Source organism: Dipodomys spectabilis, unplaced genomic scaffold (assembly GCF_019054845.1).
Source record: "Dipodomys spectabilis isolate Male_0828 unplaced genomic scaffold, ASM1905484v1 ptg000478l, whole genome shotgun sequence".
NCBI lineage: Eukaryota > Metazoa > Chordata > Mammalia > Rodentia > Heteromyidae > Dipodomys > Dipodomys spectabilis.
In genome coordinates, this window is record NW_024871155.1 from 257,952 (window position 1) to 280,703 (window position 22,752).

The following is a 22,752-nucleotide window of genomic DNA, read 5'->3' on the forward strand; positions in this document are numbered from 1 at the left end:
CACCAGCATCTGGAGGGAAGGAGGGCTACTGGTAGAAACTTGCCCCCAAGGCCAACATGGCTACCACACAGCATGCCAGGGATCCTCTGTTCTCTGCCTAGACCCAGGGGCCGGCCCTGCTCCGATGGCACACACCCTACCTGCCCCCCCACCCCCCACCTCTACCAGCTCACGCCAGCCAGCATTGCCAAGCACAGGACAAAGTGGGAGAGTTGAGAGTCAGGTGTATTTGGGGGAGGTGGGAGGGAGCTTTGTGAGCGCCTCTTGCTCAGGCCTTGCTCAGGCTGAGCCGGGGCTTCATCATGGGGTTCACGGGGCTCCCCCGGCAAAGATGAGCTCCAGGGCCGCCTGGATGTCGCCCCCAGTGGCCTGCAGGGCCCGCAGACTCAGCTCATCATCCTGGATGCCCATGTCACGCAGCTGCTGCAGCTGAGGCCGCCACTGGCTCTGTGGAAAGACCCAGAAGGCAGAAGGTGGTTAACGGCAAGGAAGGGAGGTGGGAGGCCCCAGGAATAGGGCTGGCTGAAAAGATAGGCTTGAGGTTTAAGAGAGGAAATGTCATGTTTTTCAGCAAAAGAAATCAAGAGAGGGCTGGGGATGTGGCTCAAGTGATAGAGCGCCTGCTCCAGGTCCTGAGTTCAAATCCCAGGATTACCAAAGGGGGAAAAAAATCAAACAGAAGGCACAAATTATTCAATGTTTAAATCAGAAAAGATTACTTTTTCTCCTCTATCTGCACATGCGTGTGCATACACACACACACACACACACACACACAAATGAGAGGGAGATAATTTTGTCAGTCGTGGGGCTTGAACTCTGGGCCTGGGCGCTGTCCCTCAGCTCTTCAGCTCAAGGGGAGCGCTCTACCACTTGAGCCACAGCGCCACCTCTTGTATTCTGGTGATTGAGTGGAGATAAGAGTCTCACGGACTTTGTCCTGCCCGGGCTGGCTTTGAACCTCAATCCTCAGATCTCAGCCTCTTGAGTAGCTAGGATTACAGGTGTGAGCCACCAGCACCCGCAAATGCATGAGATCTTATCTCCAGAAAAATCTGGAAAAAACTGAACGTGGTACTGTGGCTCAGTTGGTAGAGCAGTTGCTTTGAACAAAAGATGTTCAGGGACAGCACTCAAGCCCTACAACCAGAAAAAAAAAAAAAGGAAAAAAGAAAGCTAAGGACATGCTTCAAGTGGAAGAGCACCTGCCTAGCAAGCTAGAGTTCAAACCCTAGTACTGACAAAGAAACAAAAAACCAAAACGAAACAAACCCTCCCACTGAAAGCCAGAAAACAAATACAAATAACTAGTTTCATTTTCTAACACCCACTCCTACCCTAAGACAACCAATTTTACATCCTTTGAGAAAATACATTTATTCCTGTGTTTATCTTTTTCTTATCCTGTTCTACATCCTCCCTTACCCCTTTGGGTTATGTTTTTTTGTTTTCCCCCCTCTTTCATGCGATCAATTTATCCCAGAGAAGTTCCCATGCTAGCATACAGAGTGGCATTGGGGTTTGAACTCAGCCTCACCCTAGCTAGGCAGGAGCTCTAGTGCTGAGCCACACCTCCAGCCCTGTTTTCCCTCTGGTTATTTCTGAGATAGGGTCTCCCTTCCCATCTGGGTGTATGCCTGGACTTCAATTCGCCAACTGTAGGCTTCTTGTTATCTGTAGGCTTCTTGTAATGTGCCGGGGTTCACAGGCATGTACGATCACATGCAGCTTCCCTCCCGTGACCTTTCTGCCGTGACCTTTCTGCCTAGGTTGGCCTCAAACTGCGATCCTCTCGATCTCAGCCTCCCACATAGCTTGGGAGGACAATCACTATGCCCAGCTATGGATTGAGAATGCGGGGTGGGGAGTGGAAGCTAGTGGAGGAGGATCTCCTGAACTTTTCTTTCTTTTTGCCAGTCCTGGGGCTTGAACTCAGGGCCTGGGCACTGTCCCTGAGCTTCTTTTGCTCAAGGCTAGCAATCTGCCACTTGAGCCACAGCACCACTTCTGGTGTGTGTATGTACCACACTTTTCTGTGTATGTGGTACTGAGGAATCGAACCCAGGGCTTCATGCATGCTAGGCAGTACTTTACCACTGAGCCACCTTCCCAGCCCCTCTCCTGAACCTTTCTGCTCAGGCTGCCTTGAACTAAAATTCCCCCAATATTTTAACCACCCCAGTAGTTGAGGGCTACAGGCATGAGTCAAACACCTTAGCCAGACTTTTGGGGGTTTTGTTTTTCTTTTACACAGGCTCTTACTATGTAGCTCAGATGGGCCTTGAACTTGAGATCTTCCTGACTCAACTTCCTAGGTACTAAGATTAAAGGTATATGCCTCCATACCCAGCAACAGTCAGTCATGGGGCTTGGATTCTGGGCCTGGGCGCTGTCCCTCAGCTCTTCAGCTCAAGGCCAGTGCTCTACTACTTGAGCCACAGTGCCATTTTTGGTTTTCTGGTAGTTTATTGGATATAACAGTTTAATAGACTTTCCTGCCTAGGCTGGCTTTGAACCTCAATTCTCAGGTCTCAGCCTCCTGAGTAGCTAGGATGACAGGTATGAGCCACCATGCCTGGCACAAAGAACTTATTTAATAATCATATAATATTCTAACTCAATCTTTTGGCATGGTAAGTAATGCCCCAGAGACAATGCAACTATCATTTTCTACACGTGCACACATTTTCCTGGTCAAATTCTGAGAATTGGGACTGCTGGGAACTACTGATCTTACAGATATCTGAACTTCCTTTTCAAGAACAGCTTGCTCATATCCTTCGCTCACTTTTCATTGGAATTACAGGGCTGAAATTTCTAGACCTCTATACATCAGGAAGACTTTACATCTTACTGTTGGCCTCTAGACTTGGCTGATGGGAATTAGTTTTGTTTTCTGTCTCTTTTTAGACTTTACTTTTTTGTACCAGTCCTGGGACTTGAACTCAAGGCCTGGCACTGTCCTTGAGCTTTTTTTGCTCAAGGCTAGCACTCTTTTTTTTTTTTTTGGGTCCGGTCGTGGGCCTGAACTCTGGGCCTGGGCGCTGTCCCTCAGCTCTTCAGCTCAAGGCTAGCGCTCTACCACTTGAGCCACAGAGCCACTTCTGTCTTTTTTCTTTTTGCTTATGTGGTGCTGAGGAATCGAACCCAGGGCCTCAGGCATGCAAGGCAAGCACTCTACCACTGAGCCACCTTCCCAGCCCAAGGCCAGCACTCTTATCAGTTGAGCCACAGCTCCATTTTGGGCCTTTTGGTGGCTAATTGGAGACAGAGTCTCATGGACTTTCCTGTCCTGAGCTAGGATCCTCAGATCTCAGCCTCCTGAGTTGCTAGGATTATAGGCATGAGCCACCAGTGTGTTTTCTGGACTTGCTTTGTCAGGCAGTTTTCAAATTCACAAACTCCAAGTGTATTCACTTTTATTTGTTGGCTCTTGGGAGTCTAAGTTTCAGCCATGAAAGGCCTTCTCTACTGTAAGGATTTCAAGAGACCCACATTTCCTTCCAGTATCTTCCTGGCTTCATCAATAGCTACCTCATGAGCAGAGGGAAATGCATGCCCACATGTGGAGGGAGAAGGCAGGGAAGGCTCTGAGTGAGGCCCAGCCAAGAAAGCAGAAATGGAACTCATTCTCTCTGAGCCCCAGAACCTGGATCCAGGGATGCAAGCCCAGAATAAACGTGTACAATGCTTAGTTGGTGCTCATTGAGTGAATGAATGAATGAATGAATGAATACTTGACTACAACAATGATTACCCAAGTCAAGAAATGAAGGGCTAGGTGCCTGTGGCTCAGGCCTGTCATCCTAGCTACTCAGGAGGCTGAGATCTAAGGATCTCAGTTCACAGCCAGCCCAGGCAGGAAAGTCTGTGGAAACTCTTATTCCTCATTAAATAGAAGAAAGACAGACAGGTCCCTGTGGCTCAAGTAGTAGAGTGCTAGCCTTAAACAAAAAAGGTAAGGGAGCTGGGCGCCAGTGGCTCACATCTGTAATCCTAGCTACTCAGGAGGCTGAGATTTGAGGATTGCAGCAAAGCCAGCCCAGGCAGAAAAGTCCATGACACTCTTATCTCTAATAAACTACCAGAAAACTGGAAGTGGCACTGTGGCTCAAGTGGTAGAGTGCTTGCCTTGAACTGAAGAGCTCAGGGACAGTGCCCAGGCCCACAGTTCAAGTCCCATGACCGACAAAAAATAAAGAATAAAAGGCTAAGGGAACAACATCCTGCCCAGAGTTTAAGCCCTAAGACGGGCACAAAACTAAACAGGGAGTAGAGGTATGGCTCGGGTGGCAGAATGCCAGCAGGAGCATTATGTGCTGAGTTTGAGTCCCAGTTTTGGGATAGGAGGGGGAGGGAACAAACCCAAAGAGTCTTCACAGAACCCAGGAAGTGCGGCAGACTGACCTGGAGGCTGGGCTGCCCAGAGGCCTGCAGGGCATGCTGGAGGGCCTGGCTGAAGAGGTCGTTGGTAATGGGTGTCCCTGACTGGACACCAGAGGACATCGGAGAGGTCCCCGAGGAATGGCCCTGGAGACAAACGTGCAGTCAGAGTGGCCCTCAGAGCCAGCTCAGCCTCCCGAGTTACCACCGAGCTCACACGGCCCACAATACTCCTGGGGAACTTCACTCCCATGCGGCTGCTGTAGCCCAAAAGCTACACAGGCAGGAAATGGGTCTGTTCTCTTTTCTACTCCAGGGAAACGGAGCCCCCAAGCCCCAGACAAGACCCTAGGGCCCTAGGACTGGTGGGGGGCCAGCTGTTGAAGCAATGAAGCCTAAACTCTACTAAGGATGAAGACACAGGGGCTGGCCAGGCCCGGGCTAAACCCTGGGGTGGCCCCGATTGCAGGGTTCTTTTGAGAGCAGATCTAGCACTAGGGTTAGCAAAGGCTCCCCAGAGTGGGGGGGGCGGGAGGGAACACCCCCTTAAGGCCCGTCCTTGCCCTTACCAGGCCTCTCTCTTACCTGGGTGCCAGGAGTGGGTGTGTGGGAGCTGCTCTCGGGCGTGCTGGCCAGGGCCAGCGCGGTGGCTAGCTCACTCTGGGTTATGGGCCGGGGCCCCGCTGCCCCACTGTACCCCAGAGAGGCTGGACGGGAGCTGGGTGTGCTGCTAGAGGGCGTGGACCGGGTGCTCTGGAAAAGACGACACCCCGAATCAGGGGCGAAGCAGCGAGAAGGTCGCAAGAGAATGCCACCCCGATGCCAAAACCACCCGAGGCGATCCTCCAAGCCCCCAAAGGAATATTAGTATGGCATGAATATGACTCCCCACAGCCACCGCCCCCCCCCCCCACACCCCAGGAGAGCCCAGTGCTACACTTCCCAGCCCTGGGAGTGCCGGATCCCAGGGAGAGCGCCCCTTCTCCCCCCCAAGGGCCAGCAGCTAGCCACTCACGGGGTGAAAGTCATCCTCCTCGTCTGAGAGCCCTTCGAACAGGAAGCCACCTGGAGGAGAGGGAACAAACTCCAAGAGGGAGAACAGAAAGGCCCAGGCTCGGCTCCAGATCACAGCTCAAGCTCCTCTCCAAATTCCTACCTCCTCGCTCCCGTTGGAAAATTACAGGACAGATGCACTTCCTGACTCAAACCGAGCGCTCCCAAGGAACGCCCTCTGCCAACGCTATACATAGCCGCCGAGGAAAGCGAATCCCTGGGCCATTACCAGCTCCCTGGGGGCCTCACCTGGCATCTCCCGGTACGAGCTGGATGGCACGCTCCGGGAAGAGGAGTCAGCTCCCGGCATCGGGGTGCTGCCTGCTACCGAGTGCAGAACCAAGATGATGGCATTGACTAGTGCTGGGTGAGCGGGCACCAACCTAGGTTGGGGGGATGGGGGAACGACAAGCGCTTTGGCTCAGGTCACATGACTCAGAAGCGAAGAACAAGCCAAGTGCGGTGGCTCATGCCTGCCATCCAAGCTATTCCAGAGGTTGAGACCTGAGGATCATGGCTTAAAACCAGCCCAGACAGGAAAATCCATGAGACTCTCTTGAACTCTGGGCCTGGGAGCTGTCCCAAGCTCAAGGTGAGCACTCTACACTTGAGCCACAGCACCACTTCTGGTTTTCTAGTGGTTCACTGGAGGTAAGAATCTCACGGACTTTCCTGCCCGGGCTGGCTTTGAACTGAGATTCTCAGATCTCAGCTTCCTGAGTAGCTAGGATTACAGGCATGAGCCACTGGCCCCTGGCTGAGGTAGAAGCTCAAGTGGTAGAGCTCTAGCCTTAAGTTAAAAAGCCAAAGGAGTTCAAGCCCAAGGGTCAGCGCCCCCCAAAAAAGAGAAAAGAAAAGAAAAGAAACAAAGAATATCCTTGTTTAGAATCATCCAGCTTTTGATCTGCAATAGATCTGTCACATGTGCTTCAAGCAAGGCATGATGGGAAACAGACAAGTAGGCCCAAGGTGCAGTATCCATGTCTATGGTTGTACCAGGCAACCACAGACAGCACCCCACCCCTTTTTTTTGATTGACAGGAAAGTTCATTGGGGTATACTCCCAGGTGAACTCCCTGGTCAGGATCAGATAGGTCACACAGAGTCTGGTTGTAGCAGGGTTTATAGGGCCAGGGTCAGCAGGAACTTTTAGCACGTAACTTGTTTTGCAAGTCTGAACGGTTTTGGGCCAGCACCCCCGAAGAATGACTGGGACAGTGATGTATAAGGAAGTGGTTTTTCTCGGCTGCCTCTGCCCTCCAGCAGCCTGGTGACAGCCCCTTTTTTATCCTTGGGGACAGAGCCTCTGCTGTCCCTTCCACACCTAACACTCGATTTCTTTTCCTAGCTTAAAATCTGTGAAAGGTTCCTATTAGTTGGGTGTGGTAGCTCATACCTGTAATCTGAGAAACTCAAGAGGCTGAGAAAGCCAGCCACAAAACTCTTAGCTAAAAAAAGCCGTAAGTGGAGATGTGGCTCAAGTGGTAGAGTGCCGGCCTTGACCACAATACCTCAGGGACAGCACCCAGGCCCTGAGTTCATCAAATTGCAGGACCCCCAGATCTCCCCAAAGAGGGGAAGGAATGTGGAGACCAGAATGCACGAGGGCTGATGCTGAAACAATGATGGCCAATCCATGCGTAGGCAGCGATCAGCTCTGAGCTCTAGAACCTGACTTCCACAGCTCCTGGCACAGGGAGCCCTCCCCTTGAAAGAATGTGGCTGTGTCAGAACCTGACTTCCACAGAATGAAGCCTCACAGCTCCTGGCACACGGAACCCTCCCCTTGAACGAATGTGGCTGTGTCCTGCCCCTCCACACAGCTTTGCCACATTCATGGTCAGAAGGCAGACTAGACATGGACAGGGTGAGTACCACTCCCAGAGCAGAATCTAGCGACAATGAGGCAGAAGTGATACTTACGTATCCAGCATGTTGGGGTCAGCGAAGACGGAGAAGAGGTCTTTGTCCTGGAGGACCCCTGAAAATGAGCAGAGAGCCCCTCAGACAGAGGGAATGGATCCAAGAGGGATGTTCATCTTATTTTTGGTGCTGGTCCTGGGACTGAACTCAAGGCCTGGGCACTATCACTGAGCTCTTTTGCTCAAGGCTAGCGCTCTATCACTTGAGCCACAGGGCTACTTCCAGTTTTCTGGTAGTTCATTGGAGGTAAGAGTCTCAGAATTTCCTGCCCTGAGCTGGCTTTGAACCCCAATCCTCAAATCTCAGCCTCCTGAGTAGCTAGGATAACAGGCATAAACCACTGGAGCATGGCTACCTACTTTTTTATACAGTGGACACTGGTTATAATGACTGCATTTCCACCCTTCTTCTCTCTGTTTCTGTGTCCCCTCTGGTCCTCTCTACTACATGATGAAGCACATCTTGATTATTCTATCTTTCTCCAAGACCAGTGAGATTCCCACCCCCCTCCAAAAAAAAGGATAGTCGGAATCTCTTTAGGGCCAATGCCTTCTCATTTTGTTTCCTCGGATTTTCGCCTGTGCTTACCCAGAGCAATGGGGTCACTGCTGAGGCCTGGGGTCGCCACAATGATCTGATCCAGCGATTCCTTATTGCTGAGCATCTTAAAAACCTGCAAGAAAAATGGGTGGGTGGGTGGGTGGGGAGTGGTTTACTCTTCAACTAGCCTACCTTTCATCAAATGCCGACTGCTAAAACTTCTTCAAGCCAGGCGTTGTGGCTCAAGCCTATAATCCAAGCTACTCAGGAGGCTAAGATCTGAGAAGGAAAGTCTGAAGCCAATGGGGCAAAAGAGTCCATGAAGCTGGGCACCGGTGTTCACGCCTGTCATCCTAGCTACTCAGGAGACTGAGATCTGGGGATCATGGTTCAAAGCCAGTCTGGGCAGGAAAGTCTGTGAGACTCTTTATCTCCAATTAATCACCAGAAAATCGGAAGTGGCGCTGTGGCTCGAGTAGTAGAGCACTAGCCTTGAGCTGAATTGCTCAGGGACAATGTTCAGGCCCAGAGTTCAAGCCTACAACTACCACCAATAACAACAAAAGAAGGAAAAAGAAAAGAAAAGAAAAGAAAAAAGAAGTCTATGAGGCTCTTATTTCCAATTAACTACCCCAAAAGCCAGATATGGAGCTGTGGCTCAAAGTGGTAGACCATTAGCCTTGAGCACAAAAATTCAGGAACAGTGCCCAGGCCGAGTTCAAGCCTCAGAATTGGCACAAAAAGAAAGAAAAAAAGAGGAAGGGAAGGAGGGAGAAAAGGAGGGAGAGAGGGAGTAAAAGAGGGAAGGGGAAAAAAGAGGGTGGGAGAACAGAAAGATAAGAGAGAGGAAGAGAAAGAGAGAGGGAAAGAGAGAGGGAGAGAAGGAAGGAGGGAGAGGGAGGGAAAGAGGAAGTAGGAGGGTGACAGAGGGAGGGAAGGAAAAGAGAGGAAGGGAGAGGGGAGGGGGGGAGCCGGGGAAGAGGGGAGGGAAAGGAAGGAAGCAAATCCACAGTAAACCTCCCTCCTCCACCCCATATTCCCAATACTTCTAAAATAAAATCTTGCACAAGAAGGCCAATAACAAAAGCTCCCCTAAGCCCTCGCCCATCTGTACACAATTACATCTGTTGGTGGGAAGTTCACGCTGTACTAATGCTGGGTTAATTCGGCCCGTCAATTCTCCCACAGAGAGACAGCAGCCCATTTCCCCAGGGAGGAATTGCACACTAAAGAGCCACAGGCGGGCAGATCAGCCACGGTCCCAGCACGGGGGCCCTTCAGAAATTACATAGGACCCTCTGCCTCACTACATTCAGCCCACCAGGCCAGTCTGAGGAGGGGGTGTATCATTATCATTGGAGAAAACTAACAGCCATGGCCTGGCTGAGACCCGCTCTTTGGGGCGGGGCGGGGAGACACAGGGCTCCAGGGAGGCCCACAGCCATGGCAGAAACTCCCAGAGGAACTCTGAGTTGCTATGGAAATGGGCTGCCAGCTCCCACTCCCGACCACTCGCCAGCACACTCTCGTGCTCTCCTGCAATCCAGGCTCATACTCACCGCCTCCCTGTAGGAGGAGCTGCTGTGCAAGGCAGTGTGCAGGACCCGGAACTCCCTCTGGGCGGCGACTTTGTCCACAGGTTCTGGAGGAGAAGACATTCATTGACCCTACAGGCCGGGACCCTGTCCTCCTCAGGGCTGGAGGAACATCATGGCAGCCTACGACTCACATTTCCTTCCCTCCTCACAGTGGCTCACGCCTGTCATCCTAGCTATTCAGGAGGCTGAGTGGTTCAATGCCAGCCCCAGGTAGGAAAGTCCATGGGACTCTTATCTCCAATGAAGCACCAGCAAAAAGCCAGAAGTACAGCTGAGGCTCAAGTGGTAGAATATCAGCTTTGAGTGAAAAAGCTCAGGGAAAGCACCAGCACTGAGTTCAAGCCCAGTACCAGCACCAAAAAAAAAAAAAGGGAAAAACTTGGTTGGTGACAGTGATATGAAAAATGCAATGTTTTTTTTTCAGAGATAGCCAGTAGAGAAACAAATCCAAGTTCTAGCAGTGAGAAGTCTTGTCACTCCCCGCTTACACTTGAGAAAAAAAAGGAAGAATATATAATCAACTCAGAAGACTTATGCAGAAATTTGAAAAAAAAAAAAGTATACTGCAATCTTGACAACATAGCACTCTGCTGACACAATATGTTAAGAGAAAGAAATAGAATGCAAAGTGGTATGCGCATTCTCTGAACTATAAAATGTGTCAGTGTGCATATGGTCCAAGGCTGGTGAGGACAAGAAGAGCAGTATTCAGCAAACATTAGTCCGGGGAAACTATGTCCTCGTCCATATTTCCATGTTTCTTTAAGTCTTTAAAAAAAAAGAAGGAAGGGGCACTGTGGCTCAAGTGGTAGGGAGCTCACTTTGAACTGAAGAGTTCAGGGACAGTGCCCAGGCCCAGAGTTCAAGCCCCATGAGTGACAAAAAAAAAAAAGAAAGAAAGAAAGAAAGAAAGGAATGAAGGAACGAAGGAAGGAAAGAAGGAAGGAAGGAAGGAAGGAATTGATCCACTAAGAAGTGGTGCTGTGGCTCAAGTGGTAGAGAGGTCACCTTGAACTGAAGAGCTCAGGAGCAGAGCCCAGGCCCAGAGTTCAAGCCCATGACTGACAAAAGCAAAGCAAAACAACAACAACAACAAAACCCTAAACTTTCTTAGGGGGCCCCAATGGCTCATGCCTGTCATTCTAGCTACTCAGGAGGTTGAGATCTGAGGATCGAGGTTCAAAGTCAGCCCAGGCAGGAAAAGCTGTGAAACTCTTATCTCCAATAAACGACCAGAAAACCAGAAGTGGCTCTGTGGCTCAGCATTGAGCTGAAGAGCTGAGGGACAGTGCTCGGGCCCATGACCGACCAAAAAAAAAAAAAAAAGAAGAAAAAGAAAATACAAGAAGCCAGGAGCCCATGGCTCACACCTGTCACCCTTGCTACATAAGAAGCAAGATCTGAGGATCACAGTTTGAAGCAAGCCTGGCAGAAAAGTCCTTCTGAGACTCTCATCCCAAAAAAGCTGGAAATGGGGTCTGGGAAGGTGTCTCAATGGTACAGTGCTTGCTTTGTATGCATGAGACCCTGGGTTCGATTCCTCAGTACCACATAAGCAGAAAAAGCCATAAGTGGCGCTGTGGCTCAAGCGGTAGAGCGCTAGCCTTGAACTGAAGAGCTGAAGGATAGTGCCCAGGCCTAGAGTTCAGGCCCCACGAAAAAAAGCTGGAAATGGTGCTTTGGCTCAAGTGGAAAAGCACTAGCCTTGGGCCTACAGAGGCTCAGGGATATCACCTGGGCCAAATTCATACTCTAGGACCAGCCAAAAAAAAAAAAGAGAGTCAACAACTAGGCTGTTTGTAATTCAGTAAGCAATTTAAGTATCACCTAATACCATAACACCATTTCAATAAATCACCCCTTTGTTTTACCCAGGCTTAGGCTTTAAGAACACTCCACCCTTCCCTTTGGAGATATTCTAGAAGCTCTGCCCATCTGACTAAGGGCCAGCCCTGACTTACCCGGTTTCTGATCGGGCTCAGGCCAGGACTTGCGCAGAACGTGCACCGTGGACCCTGGCTGAATGCCGTAGAAGTCGAGTGTCTGGTCATCTTTCAGCTTACGGCCACAGTAGATTAGGTCTGAAAAACAAAAAGAGATGTCTGCTTCCATTTTGCTGATGGAGAATGTATATTCTTTAAAAGGAGATACTCTGTAGGTGCTGGTGGCTCACACCTGACATCCTAGCTACTCAGGAGGCTGAGATCTGCAGATCTCAATTCCAAGCCAGCCAAGAAACTCCTATCTCCAATTAATTACTAAAAAAACAAAAGCCAGAAGTGAGGTGTGGCTCAAGTGGTAGTATGCCAGCCTTGATCAGAAAAGCCAAGCAAGAATCAGAAAAGCCAAGCAAGATCACTAGGCCCTGGGTTCAAGCCTCAGTACCACCACACAAAAAAGTTTGTAGTTGATAATAAGTGTTAATATGCTCATTAATAGGAGTATCCGTGTGTGTGTGTGTGCGTGTGTGTGTGTGTGTGCGTGTGTGTGTGTGTGTGTGTGTGTGTGTGTTGGTCCTGGGACTTGAATTCAGAGCCTAGGCACTGTCTCTTAGCTTTTTGGCCAAAGCTGGTGCTCTACTACTTGAGTCACAGCTCCACTTCTGGATTTTTGGTGATTAATTGAAGAATGTCACAGACTTTTTTTGATCGTCTAGCTTCAAATTTTGATCCTCAGCTCTCAGCCTCCTGAGTCACTAGGTCTATAGGTGTGAACCACCAGCACTTGCCTTTCATTTCCTTTTCCTGCTGCGTTCCTTTCTCATCAACCAAACGAACAAAAACCCATCTAACTATCCCTCAAGACTTAAGGAATACAGTTAGGAACCTCCCTTGATTAAAAATTTCTTCCCTAGATCCAGCCCAAACTTGGACATTAAAAAAAAAAGAAAGAGGCGGGCACCAGTGGCTCACGCCTGTCATCCTAGCTACTCAGGAGGCTGAGATCTGAGGATCGCAGTTCAAAGCCAGCCAGGAAAGTCTGAGTCTCTTATCTCCAATTAACCACCAGAAAACTGGAAGTGTTGCTGTGGCTCAAGTGGTAGAGCGCTAGCCTTGAGCCTAAGAGCTGAGGGACAGCGCCCAGGCCAGAGTTCAAGACCCACAACTGACAACAAAAAACAAACACTGTGTTGAAAACAAACTTAACAACTTGGAGGGGGGGGGAAGATGGAGTTGGGGAGGTGGGGAGGGAAGGGATGGTAGGGGAAAAACAAAGGAGGAGGTAACAATGCTCAATAGGAAATGTACTCATTACCTTACTGGTGTAACTGTAACCCCTCTGTACAGTATTTTTACAATAAAAAACATAAAAACAGAAATGGAGCTGTGACACAAGTGTTAGAACACTAGTGTTTAGCAAAAGGAGCTAAGAGACAGAACCAAGGTCCTGATTTCAAGTCAAATGACCAATCAAAACCATAAACACGCCAGCTGGTGGCTCACGCCTGTAATCCTAGCTACTCAGGAGGCTGAGTCCTGAGGATGGAGATTCAAAGACAGCCCGGGCAGGAAAGACCGTGAGACTCCTATCTCCAATAAACCACCAGAAAAAACCGGAAGTGGCGCTGTAGCTCAAGTGGTAGAGTGCTTGCCTTGAGCTGAACAGCTGAGGGACAGCGCCCAGGCCCAGAGTTCAAGACCCACGACTGAAAAAAAAAAAAAAACAACCATACACACACACACACACACACACACACACACACACACTAGCCCACACCTCGCCTCCCAGGCACTGGTGGCTTACACCTGTAATCCTAGCTCCTTGGGAGGCTAAGATCGGAGGATCCTGATTCAAAGCCAGCCTGGGCAGGAAAGTCCATGAGACTTTTAATCTCCAAAACATTTTTGTTGCTGTTGTTGTTGGTTGTGGAGCTTGAACTCTGGGCCTGGGCACTGTCCCTCAGCCCTTCAGCTCAAGGCAAGCACTACTTACAGTTTTCTGAGTGGTTTATTGGAGATAAGAGTCTCACCGACTTTCCTGCCCCAGCCCCCAGCCCCGGCTGGCTTTGAACTGTGATCATCACATCTCAGCCTCCTGAGTAGCTGGGATTACAGGCATGAGCCACCACCAGATTCCAATACATTTTTTAAAAGTGGGGCACCAGTGAGCCAGCGCTGGCAGGAAAGTGTGTGAGACTCTTATCTCCAATAAGCCATCAGAAAACCGGAAGTAGCATTTTGGCTCAAGTGGTAGAGCACTCGCCTTGAGCTGAAGAGCGCAGGGACAGCGTCCAGGCCCAGAGTTCAAGCCCCACAACCAACCGACCAACAACAACCAGAAAAAGCCAGGAAGAAAAAGACATTAAAGGGATCTGCATAGGGAAAGAGGTTAAATTATCTCTTTTTGCAGATGACATGATACTATACTTTCATGATCCCAAAAATTCCATCCCCAGAAGGTGGCTCAGTGGTAGAGCACTTGCCTTGCATGCCTGAGGCCCTGGGTTCAATTCCTCAGCACCATATAAGAAAAAAGCCGGAAGTAGCGCTGTGGCTCAAGTGGTAGAGCGCTAGCCTTGAGCTGAAGAGCTGAGGGACAGCACACAGGCCCAAAGTTCAGGCCCCACAACTGGATCCAAAAAACAAAACAAAAAAACCCAAAAAAAACAAAAACTCCATCCCCAAACTCCTAGAAATTATAAATCACTCCGGCAAAGTAGCAGGAAACAAAATCAACCCACAAAAATCAGTCACCTTCCTGTACACTGACAATGTACAAGAAGAGAGGGAAATAAAGGAAGCTACCCTATTCACAATAACCTCCCAAAAAATAAAATATTTAGGAATTAACCTAACCAAAGATGTAAAAGAACTATTTAATGAAAACTATAAAAAGTTAAAGAAAGAAATTACAGAAAACACTAGGAAATGGAAAGACCTTCCATGCTCTTGGATAGGCCGACTTAATATAGTGAAAATGGCAATACTGCCAAAATTAATATACAAATCCAATGCAAATCCTATTAAAACCCCAATGATGTACATTTCTGAAATATAGAAAACAGTCCAAAAATTCATATGGAACAACAAAAGACCTAGAATAGCCAAGACAAATTCTAGGGAAAAAAAAGACAACATGGGAGGGATCTCGATGCCAAACTTCAAACTCTACTATAGAGCCATAATAACAAAGACAGCATGGTCCTGGCACCAAAACAGACCCGAAGACCAATGGAATAGAAGATCCAGAAATAAAACCACATACCTACAGTCAGCTGATATTTGACAAAGGAGCCAAAGACATACAATGGAAGAAACACAGCCTCTTCAATCACTGGTGCTGGGAAAACTGGTCGGCCACAAGCAGAAGACTAAAAGTGGACCCCAGCCTATCACCATGCACCAACATCAACTCAAAATGGATTAAAGACCTTAACATCAGACCTGAATCTCTGAAACTACTGCAGGACAGAGTAAGAGAAACACATGAACTAATAGGCACAGGAAGGAACTTCCTGAACAGAGTCCCAGGGTCACAACAAATTGGAGAGAGACTCGACAAATGGGACTACCTTAAAATAAAAAGCTTCTGCACAGCCAAATCTATCGCAACCAAGCTAGAAAGACAACCAACTAATGGGAAAAAATATTTACCAGCAATATATCAGACAAGGGGTTAACATCCTATATATACAGGGAACTCAAGAAACTAATCCCTCCCAAACCTAACAAACCAATTACTAAATGGGCAAGGGAACTAAAGAGAGACTTCTCAGAAGAAGAGATAAAAATGGCAAGAAATACATGAGGAAATGTTCATCATCCCTGGTGGTGAAGGAAATGCAAATAAAGACAACCCTGAGATACCACCTTATCCCAGTCAGAATGGCCCACATCCTCAAGTCAGCCAACAACAAATGCTGGAGGGGATGTGGAGAAGGAGGAACCCTATTACACTGCTGGTGGGAATGTACATTTATACAACCACTTTGGAAAGCAGTGTGGAGGGTCCTCAGCAAGCTAAATATTGACCTCCCTTATGACCCAGTCATACCACTTCTAGGCATCTATCCTGAACAACAGGAACCAGTATACAAGAACACATGCACCTCCATGTTTATCGCAGCACTGTTCACAATAGCTAGGATATGGAAACAACCCAGATGTCCCACCACAGATGAATGGATCCAAAAATTGTGGTATCTATACACAATGGAATATTATGCAGTCATTAGAAACGACAAAATAATGGCATTTGCAGGGAAATGGATGGAGCTAGAAGGAATCATGTTGAGCGAGGTAAGCCAAGTGCAAAGAGACAAATGGCACATGGTCTCCCTGATAAGTGGATGTTAAATCCAAAATGTTAGGTGACATGACAAAATTAACAGGACTTAAGAAACAAAGGACTTCCATTCATCTGGTCCAATCACTACTAAATAACCCCCATGCTACTGATCACATGTATGGTATATATGTGCACACTGGAGGGAAACCAGGAGGACAACACAGAACTAGAGGGAATCAGGGAAAAACATACAACAGCGGGACCCATCAACTGCACTGGACATTGACCAAAATGAACTAAGCAACTCAATGGCAGCGATGGGAGGGAAGGAACGAGTGGGAAAGAGGAAACAGCTGATGCTATGCAAAACAAAAGAAATGTACATATCACCCAATGTGGAAGAAATAACTGTATCACAAAGCTCACAGAACCCATCAATGTTATAGACCACGATAGACAATTTGTTCTATGAAAGTTAGAATGTGTTTGTCACTTTAACTAAGCTTCACTATCCCACAATACTGTGAAATTTGGGAAATTATGTAACCACTTAATCATAATAAAAAATTTGAAAAAAAAAAAAAAAAGAAATAAGATCATAGTGACAAACTGCACAAAAAAAAAAAAAAAGCCAGGAGTTGCAGCTGGGAATGTGGCTTTCTGGCAGAATGCTTGCCTAGCATGCATGAAGCCCTGAGTTTGATTCCTTAGTACCATATAAACAGAAAAAGCTGGAAGTGGTATTGTGGCTCAAGTGGTAGAGTGCTAGCCTTGACCAAAAAGGAGCTCAGGGACAGTGCCCAGGGCTAGCAAAATAAATAAATAAATAAGCTCAACAGTATCATAATTAAGGAATTCTGTTATGATGTAACTCCTAACAGCCCATAACTGAAATAGTGGCCAATAGTTTAGTTCTGTCTGGGGTTCTGTGTCTCTCCTTACATAAAACAATACATTAATTTTGAAACATCAAATTCCAGTCCCTTAATTCACCCCTCCTCAGACAAGGTATCTTTTGTAGGCAGTTGGTCTCCAATCATGATTCTCCTGCCTCAGTCTCCCCAATGCCAAGATCACCACCATACCCAGCCACTCTTTTACTCCAGAAGTATCCTCTCCCAAGAAGAGAACAGAGCCTGACCCCAGTCCACAGAGACTTACCAATCAGCTCAGGGTCTGGCACAGATTCCTGGAGTTTGCCGGCAATCAGCTGCTTTAGAAACGAAATACTATAGCCACCTAGTGAATATTCACCCAGTTCTGCCTCTGGCAACTGCAGAATTGACTTTGGAGCAAGTGGCTGGTCAGCCAGCTTCACTGCCAGATGCCAGTCTGAGAGAGACATCCTCTCTCTTTCTCGCTCTCTCTTTCTCCCTGTAAAAGAATAAATCTTTAGTGATTAAAGGATGGACCACCCCATCCCATTTCTCGTGCAAATAGACTGAGACAAGAAGTACTGAGACACTGAGAAACCTGGGATTTCAACTCTCCAGGGCTCGGTTTCTTCATCTTGAAAGAAGGCATAAAATACCATTCAATTCAATAAGGGTGTTTGCCTGGTGGCTCATGCATGTAATCCTAGCTACTCAGGAGGTTGAGATCTGAGGATCTCGGTTGAAAGCCAACTTGGGCAAGAAAGTCTGTGAGACTCTTATCTCCAATAAAGCACCAGAAAACCAGAAGTGGTGCTGTGGCTCAAGTGGTAGAGCACTCATCTTGAGCTGAAGAGATGAGGCCCAGAGTTCAAGCTCCACAATCAACCAAAAGAAAAAAGAAAAAAAGAATAAAAGCTAGCTATTTAGGAGGCTGAGATCTGAGGATCATGTTTCAAAGCCAATGGGGGCAGGAAAGTATAGGAGACTCTTATCTCCAATGAACCACCAGAATACTGAAAGTGGAGCTGTGTCTCAAAGTGGTAGAGTGCTAGCCTTGAGCAAAAGAGCTCAGGGTCAGCGCCCAGGCCTTGAGTTCAAGCCCCATGACTGACCAAAAAAAAAAAAAAAATTGGGGTGTTGTGAGGTTTAAGGGAGATCATTTAACTGCCTCCCCTCACTATATTCCTTATTTCTGATCTTTCTGTTCAATTTTTGCTTTACCTATTCAAACAGCTTTATTACAGTTCTGTGCCTTGCCTGCCACTTCCTTTCAAAGATCTATGCTAAGCAAGGTACTGGTGCTCATACCTGTAATCCTACCTACTCAAGGTTGAGATATGAGGATCAACCCAGGCTGGAAAGTTGGTGAGGCTCTCTATCTCCAATGAACCAGCAAAAAAGCCGGAAGTGGAGCTGTGGTTTAAGTGAAAGAGTACCAAGCAGCCCTGAGCACAAAAACCAAGCTAGAAGCCGGGCGCTGGTGGCTCACGCCTGTAATCCTAGCTACTCAGGAGACTGAGATCTGAGGATTGCGGTTCAAGGCCAGCCCAGGTAGGAGAGACTGTGAGACTCCTATCTCCAATAAACCACCAGAAAACCGGAAGTGGCGCTGTGGCTCAAGTGGTAGAGCGCTAAACCCTTGAGCTGGAGAGCTGAGGGACAGCGCCCAGCCCAGAGTGCACGCCCCACAACCGACCAAAAAAAAAAAAAAAACCAAGCTAGAGTGCAAGGCCCTGAGTTTAAGCCCTAATACCCACACAAAATATATTAATTAAATAAACAAAAGTATCTTCATAACAAGTTCTTGCCTCTCCCCACCAAAGATCTCTATTTTCCCTCAACACATTATTTTGTGCCAGTATCAGGGCTTCAATTCAGAGCCCCTAGGTCTGGTGCAAGTTTCTTGTGCTCAGCAGCTGGCACTTAATCATTTGAGCCATGCCTTGCAGTTTGGCTTTTTGCAAGTTAATTAGATTCTCTCAACTTGTTCTGCTCAGTTGACTTTGAATCTCCATCCTCTATGTCTCAGCCTCCTGAGTAGTTAGGATTACAGGCATTGAGCCACAACATACCTAGTTTTCATTTCATCATGGGAATTGAATGCAGGGCCTGAGTGCTGTCCCTGAGCTTTTGTGCTCAAGGCTAGCACTCCACCACTTTGAGCCACAGCTCCACTTCAGGCTTTTTGCTGGTTCATTGGAAATCCAGAGTCACACAGTCTTTCCTGCCAGGGCTGGCTTCAAACCTGACCCTCAGACCTTAGCCTCCTCAGTAGCTGGGATGACAGGTGTGAGCCACCAGCGCCCCACCACAACACATCCCTTTAAAACAGATCTAAGAGTCCTCTCTTCAGTTGTGGGGCCTGAACTCTGGCCTGGGTACTGTCCCTCAGCTCTTCAGCTCAAGGCTAGTGCTCTACCACTTGAGCCAAAGAACCAGCTTTTTCTACTTATGTGGTGCTGAGGAATCCAACCCAGGGCCTCATGCATGCAAGCAATCTACCACTGAGCCACCTTCCCCACCCCTTAACTTCAGAGCTTGGGTTCCAAATCCATTCACTCTGTCCACCATCAGTTTTCCTCCCCAACAACATAAGCTCTTCTCCTAACAATGCTCTACTTTCCATGGAAGTCTCTCTCTCTCTCTCTCATCTGTCTTAGCAATAAACTCCTACTGAGACACACACAAATGCAACCTCTTTAAGATATCCTCTCTTCTTACCCATTCCCCCTACATTTCCTACTCCTCCAAGGCCAAAGATGGATGACACAGACCTATTTACTTACCAAGTCTCCCCTTTCCCGTGCCCCACACCCTCTCAAATTTTTTTTTGTTTTGTCGGTTGTGGGGCTTAAACTCTGGACCTGGGCCTCGCTGTCCCTCAGCTCTTTAGCTCTTCAGCTCAAGGCCAGCGCTCTACCACTTGAGTCACAGCACCACTTCTGGTATTCTGGTGATTAATTGGAGACAAGAGTCTCACGGACTTTCCTGCCCGGGCTGGTTTTGAACCATGATCCTGAGATCTCAGCCTCTTGAGTAACTAGGATTACAGACGTGAGCAACTGGCACCCTTAAAAGCCCTTCTAGGAAGCCGGAGGCTAGTGCTCACACCAGAAATCCTAGCTAATCAGGAGGCTAAGATCTGAGGATCATGGTTCGAAGCCATCCCAGGCAGGAAAGTCCGTGAGACTCTCCCCTCCAATGAACCATCAAAAAGCCAGAAATGGAGCTGCGCGTGTGGCCCAAGTGGTAGAGCATCACCTGAGGTGAACAGCTCAGGGACAGTGGCTCAGGGCCTTGAGTTCAAGACCCAGGACCGGCACCATGTTTGGTTTGAAGCCTCTGAAGGCAGACTAGATACGTTAATATCCTCCCCCAGGCCTGGCACACAGGTCTGCCTGGAAAACCAGTCCACAGCTCGGTGAGTGGAAGAGAAGTCGTAGTTACAGACACGATGGCTTCCAAAGAGACCGCGGGCCCCAGGGAGGAGGAAGGCCGTGGCCCCTTCGTGTACCGATCTCATAGCAATACCGTCCCCACTTGACAGCTTCGCAGTCCCTGAGAAAGGTGAAGCCGCCCGGCCCCAGGTCCCGAGGTCGTAATGGGGAGACGCGACCCCACCTCTCCCCGCAGAGCTAGTCACGTAGCGACCCCACGTAACACGCGCGCGCGACCCCGACAGCAGGGCCCTCTCACCCGTCCCGCGGAAGGAACCCGGCCGCAGAGTCGCCGGCGTAAACACTCGCTCAGACCCCTGTGGCCGGAAACCGGCGGCTCGCGCTGCATTCTGGGACTTGTAGTTTCTCAAAAACCACCGCCGCCACCACCGCTGTGGCTCCGCCCCCTGCGGCGAGTTGGCTGGCTGGGGATGCTACGTCATGGGGTTTCCGGTTCCCGGTAGGCGTGGTCTCTCCCAGCGCGGGCTTTGCAGCCTCCGCGCGCGTCCGCTGTGGGGAGAGTCGGCTTCCCGGAGTAGGCTGACGGGGCGCCGGTGGAGGTAGGGGGGATCTTGAGGTGTGGGTTCCTCGCAGGAGGTGAACGGGAAGGAGGGGAGGATACCTGTGCTGAGGCCTTGGCGGCGGACCCGCCGTTAAGGTTGCTTTTCCCGCCCGCGGGCTTCGCGCCGCCGGGTGTGCGCGCGCCTCGTCGCTGATTTCCTGCAGGGGATTCACCTTTGGGGGGGGGAGCTCACCCGCACCCCCAAAACGCGGGAGCCGGTGGAAGGGTTGCGATTTCTTGCAGGGGATCCACCCGGGGTGGGAGGGGGTCTCACCCGTGAAAGGGAGGCGACTGGGCTGGTGGGGGGGGGGGAGGGAGAGAAGGGGAGGGAGGGAGAGGGGGAGGGAGAGGGAGAGGGGAGGGAGGGAGGGGGGAGGGGGAAAGCGTTTGTCTCTCTGAGGAGCGGTTTTCATCATCTAGAGGGGCACAGGGCGGGAAGTTGTGTGGATTGGAGACTGACTCATGTTGTTTGTTGTGCCCAGATAAGGATCCCCAAAGACCACCAAGGAGCCGATTCCGCTGCAAGCTCGAGCCTGGACTCACAAACGTCCCCCACGCAGCGGGTGGAGAGCCCGACTTCCAGTTTAGCAAGGGTAAGTAAGTTATTGGCTAGCGCGCGCAGGCTAAGCAGCAAACTATGCCAACTGTGCGATCTTAAGAGACATCGGGCTAAGCAGCAAACTATGCCAACTGTGCGATCTTAAGAGACATCTGGGCCTGGGAAGGTGGCTCCGTGGTAGAGTGCTTGCCTTGCATGCATGAGGCCCTGGGTTCGATTCCTTAGCACCACATAAGCAGAAAAAGCCGGAAGTGGCACTGTGGCTCAAGTGGTAGAGCTTAGCGCTTAGAGTTCAGGCTCTACGACCAACCACAACAACAAAAAGGAAACATCTGGAGCTATAGGTGAAAGACCCCAGACTCACTGTGAAAGGCCCCAGTTTATGCTTGGCCACTAGGTACCCCAGAAAAACTGCTGACCATCCCCCGCGAGCTTGTGTGGGTGGGAAAGTACCGAAGAGGGCGAGGCAGGTCGTTGCAGTTAACCGGAGATAAGGAACAAAGAGTCTCTGAGTTAACAACTGAAGGGCAAGTACAGACACGTCAGCTAACTCAACTGCCTGTGGAAAGTCCCACCGCTAACCCCGAGCAGACTCCGCCTGACCCGTCACCTGACTTAAACTTACCAATCCCCACCCTAAGCATGACTTAAAATTAGCCAATCAACACCCTGTAACCATGCATCTCGCTTCTGTTGAAAGACCCCAGCCCGTGCTTACCCATTAGGTACCCCAAGGAAGACTGCCGCCCCTCACCCTACATACCGATGAAAGACCCCAGACGCTCAGCCCGAAGCCCCCCATCGAGCCCTTTAGGAGAGACTGCTGCCCCTCACCCTACATACCGAAGAGAGTGGGGCCGGATACGTGCAGGCCGCTAACCAGGAAATGAAACCACGGGCCTCTGAGTCACCGCCTGCAGACCCTAGCATGACCTTAGTACATGCCTTAAAACCAGGCATTCCGGTAAAATAGCCGACCACCACATTCCTTCCTGTAAAACTTAGCCTTAATACTAGGATGAGGCAGGATGTGATAAATCACTTGTCAAAACTAGGGAACAAACAGTTTCGGTGCATAGCGGCCAACACAGGCATGTCAGGGCAAGTACCGACACGTCAGCTCTCCCCCAACCCCACCTACCCCATCTGGCCAGCCTAACCTGACCAATCCTCACCCTGAGCGTAATTTGAAATTAACCAATCATCCCCCTGTAACCACGCATCTCGCTTCTGTAACCTCGCTTCTGCTGTCCATAAAAAGAGGGTGCTTTCAAGCACTCGGCGCGCAAGTCTCCCGATAGACTTTGTCACCCCGGGTACCCGTGTAACCGGTTCTCAGACACTCAACCCGAACCTTGTGGATCTCGAGGTTGAGTGCACCTGGGAGCCGAGGGCTTGCCCGAATAAACCTCTTGCTGTTTGCATCCGCACAAGTGGTCTCGTTGTTCCTTGGGGAAGGGTCTCTTCAGATTGAAGGACACCCCACGCCGCCGGGGGTCTTTCATCTGGGGGCTCGTCCGGGATAGAGACCCCCACCCAGGGACCACCGACCCATTTTCGGGAGGTAAGCTGGCCAGCGTTTATGTGTTGTCCA

The 22,752-nt window shown here is 49.5% G+C and overlaps 1 protein-coding gene and 1 long non-coding RNA gene across 3 annotated transcripts; one reads left to right on the forward strand and one right to left on the reverse strand.

Moving 5' to 3' along the window:
* Positions 1–207: 207 nt before the first annotated feature.
* Positions 208–20,375, reverse strand: Ubl7 (ubiquitin like 7). Of its 2 annotated transcripts, none has more exons than XM_042668832.1 (11): positions 20,297–20,375; positions 16,887–17,099; positions 11,459–11,578; positions 9,459–9,541; positions 7,948–8,032; positions 7,360–7,417; positions 5,686–5,819; positions 5,399–5,448; positions 4,969–5,136; positions 4,408–4,530; positions 208–447 (listed from the first exon to the last, which is right to left on the reverse strand). In XM_042668832.1, exons 2-11 carry the CDS (start codon positions 17,068–17,070, stop codon positions 310–312), a joined length of 1,143 nt encoding a protein of 380 aa, XP_042524766.1. In that variant the 5' UTR covers positions 17,071–17,099; positions 20,297–20,375; the 3' UTR covers positions 208–309. The 2 variants fall into 2 exon arrangements, with proteins under 2 accessions (XP_042524766.1, XP_042524767.1); XM_042668833.1 differs by lacking the exon at positions 20,297–20,375 and adding an exon at positions 20,222–20,296.
* A 135-nt stretch (positions 20,376–20,510) lies between these two features.
* On the forward strand, positions 20,511–22,333 carry LOC122098463. Its single transcript, XR_006145738.1, has 3 exons — positions 20,511–20,597; positions 21,082–21,192; positions 21,884–22,333. It is a non-coding gene; the product is annotated as an uncharacterized LOC122098463 (long non-coding RNA).
* The last annotated feature ends 419 nt before the right edge of the window (positions 22,334–22,752 follow it).

Bases quoted from the DNA above. Each gene is read 5' to 3' on its own strand.
- Ubl7 (XM_042668832.1), bottom strand. From the start codon at position 17,070: ATGTCTCTCTCAGACTGGCATCTGGCAGTGAAGCTGGCTGACCAGCCA. The intron at 9,542-11,458 runs GTAAGTCAGGGC...CTTCTCCTCCAG, and splicing joins TGAGCCCGATCAGAAACCGG to AACCTGTGGACAAAGTCGCC. The intron at 4,531-4,968 runs GTAAGAGAGAGG...GTTTGTCTCCAG, and splicing joins CACCCACTCCTGGCACCCAG to GGCCATTCCTCGGGGACCTC.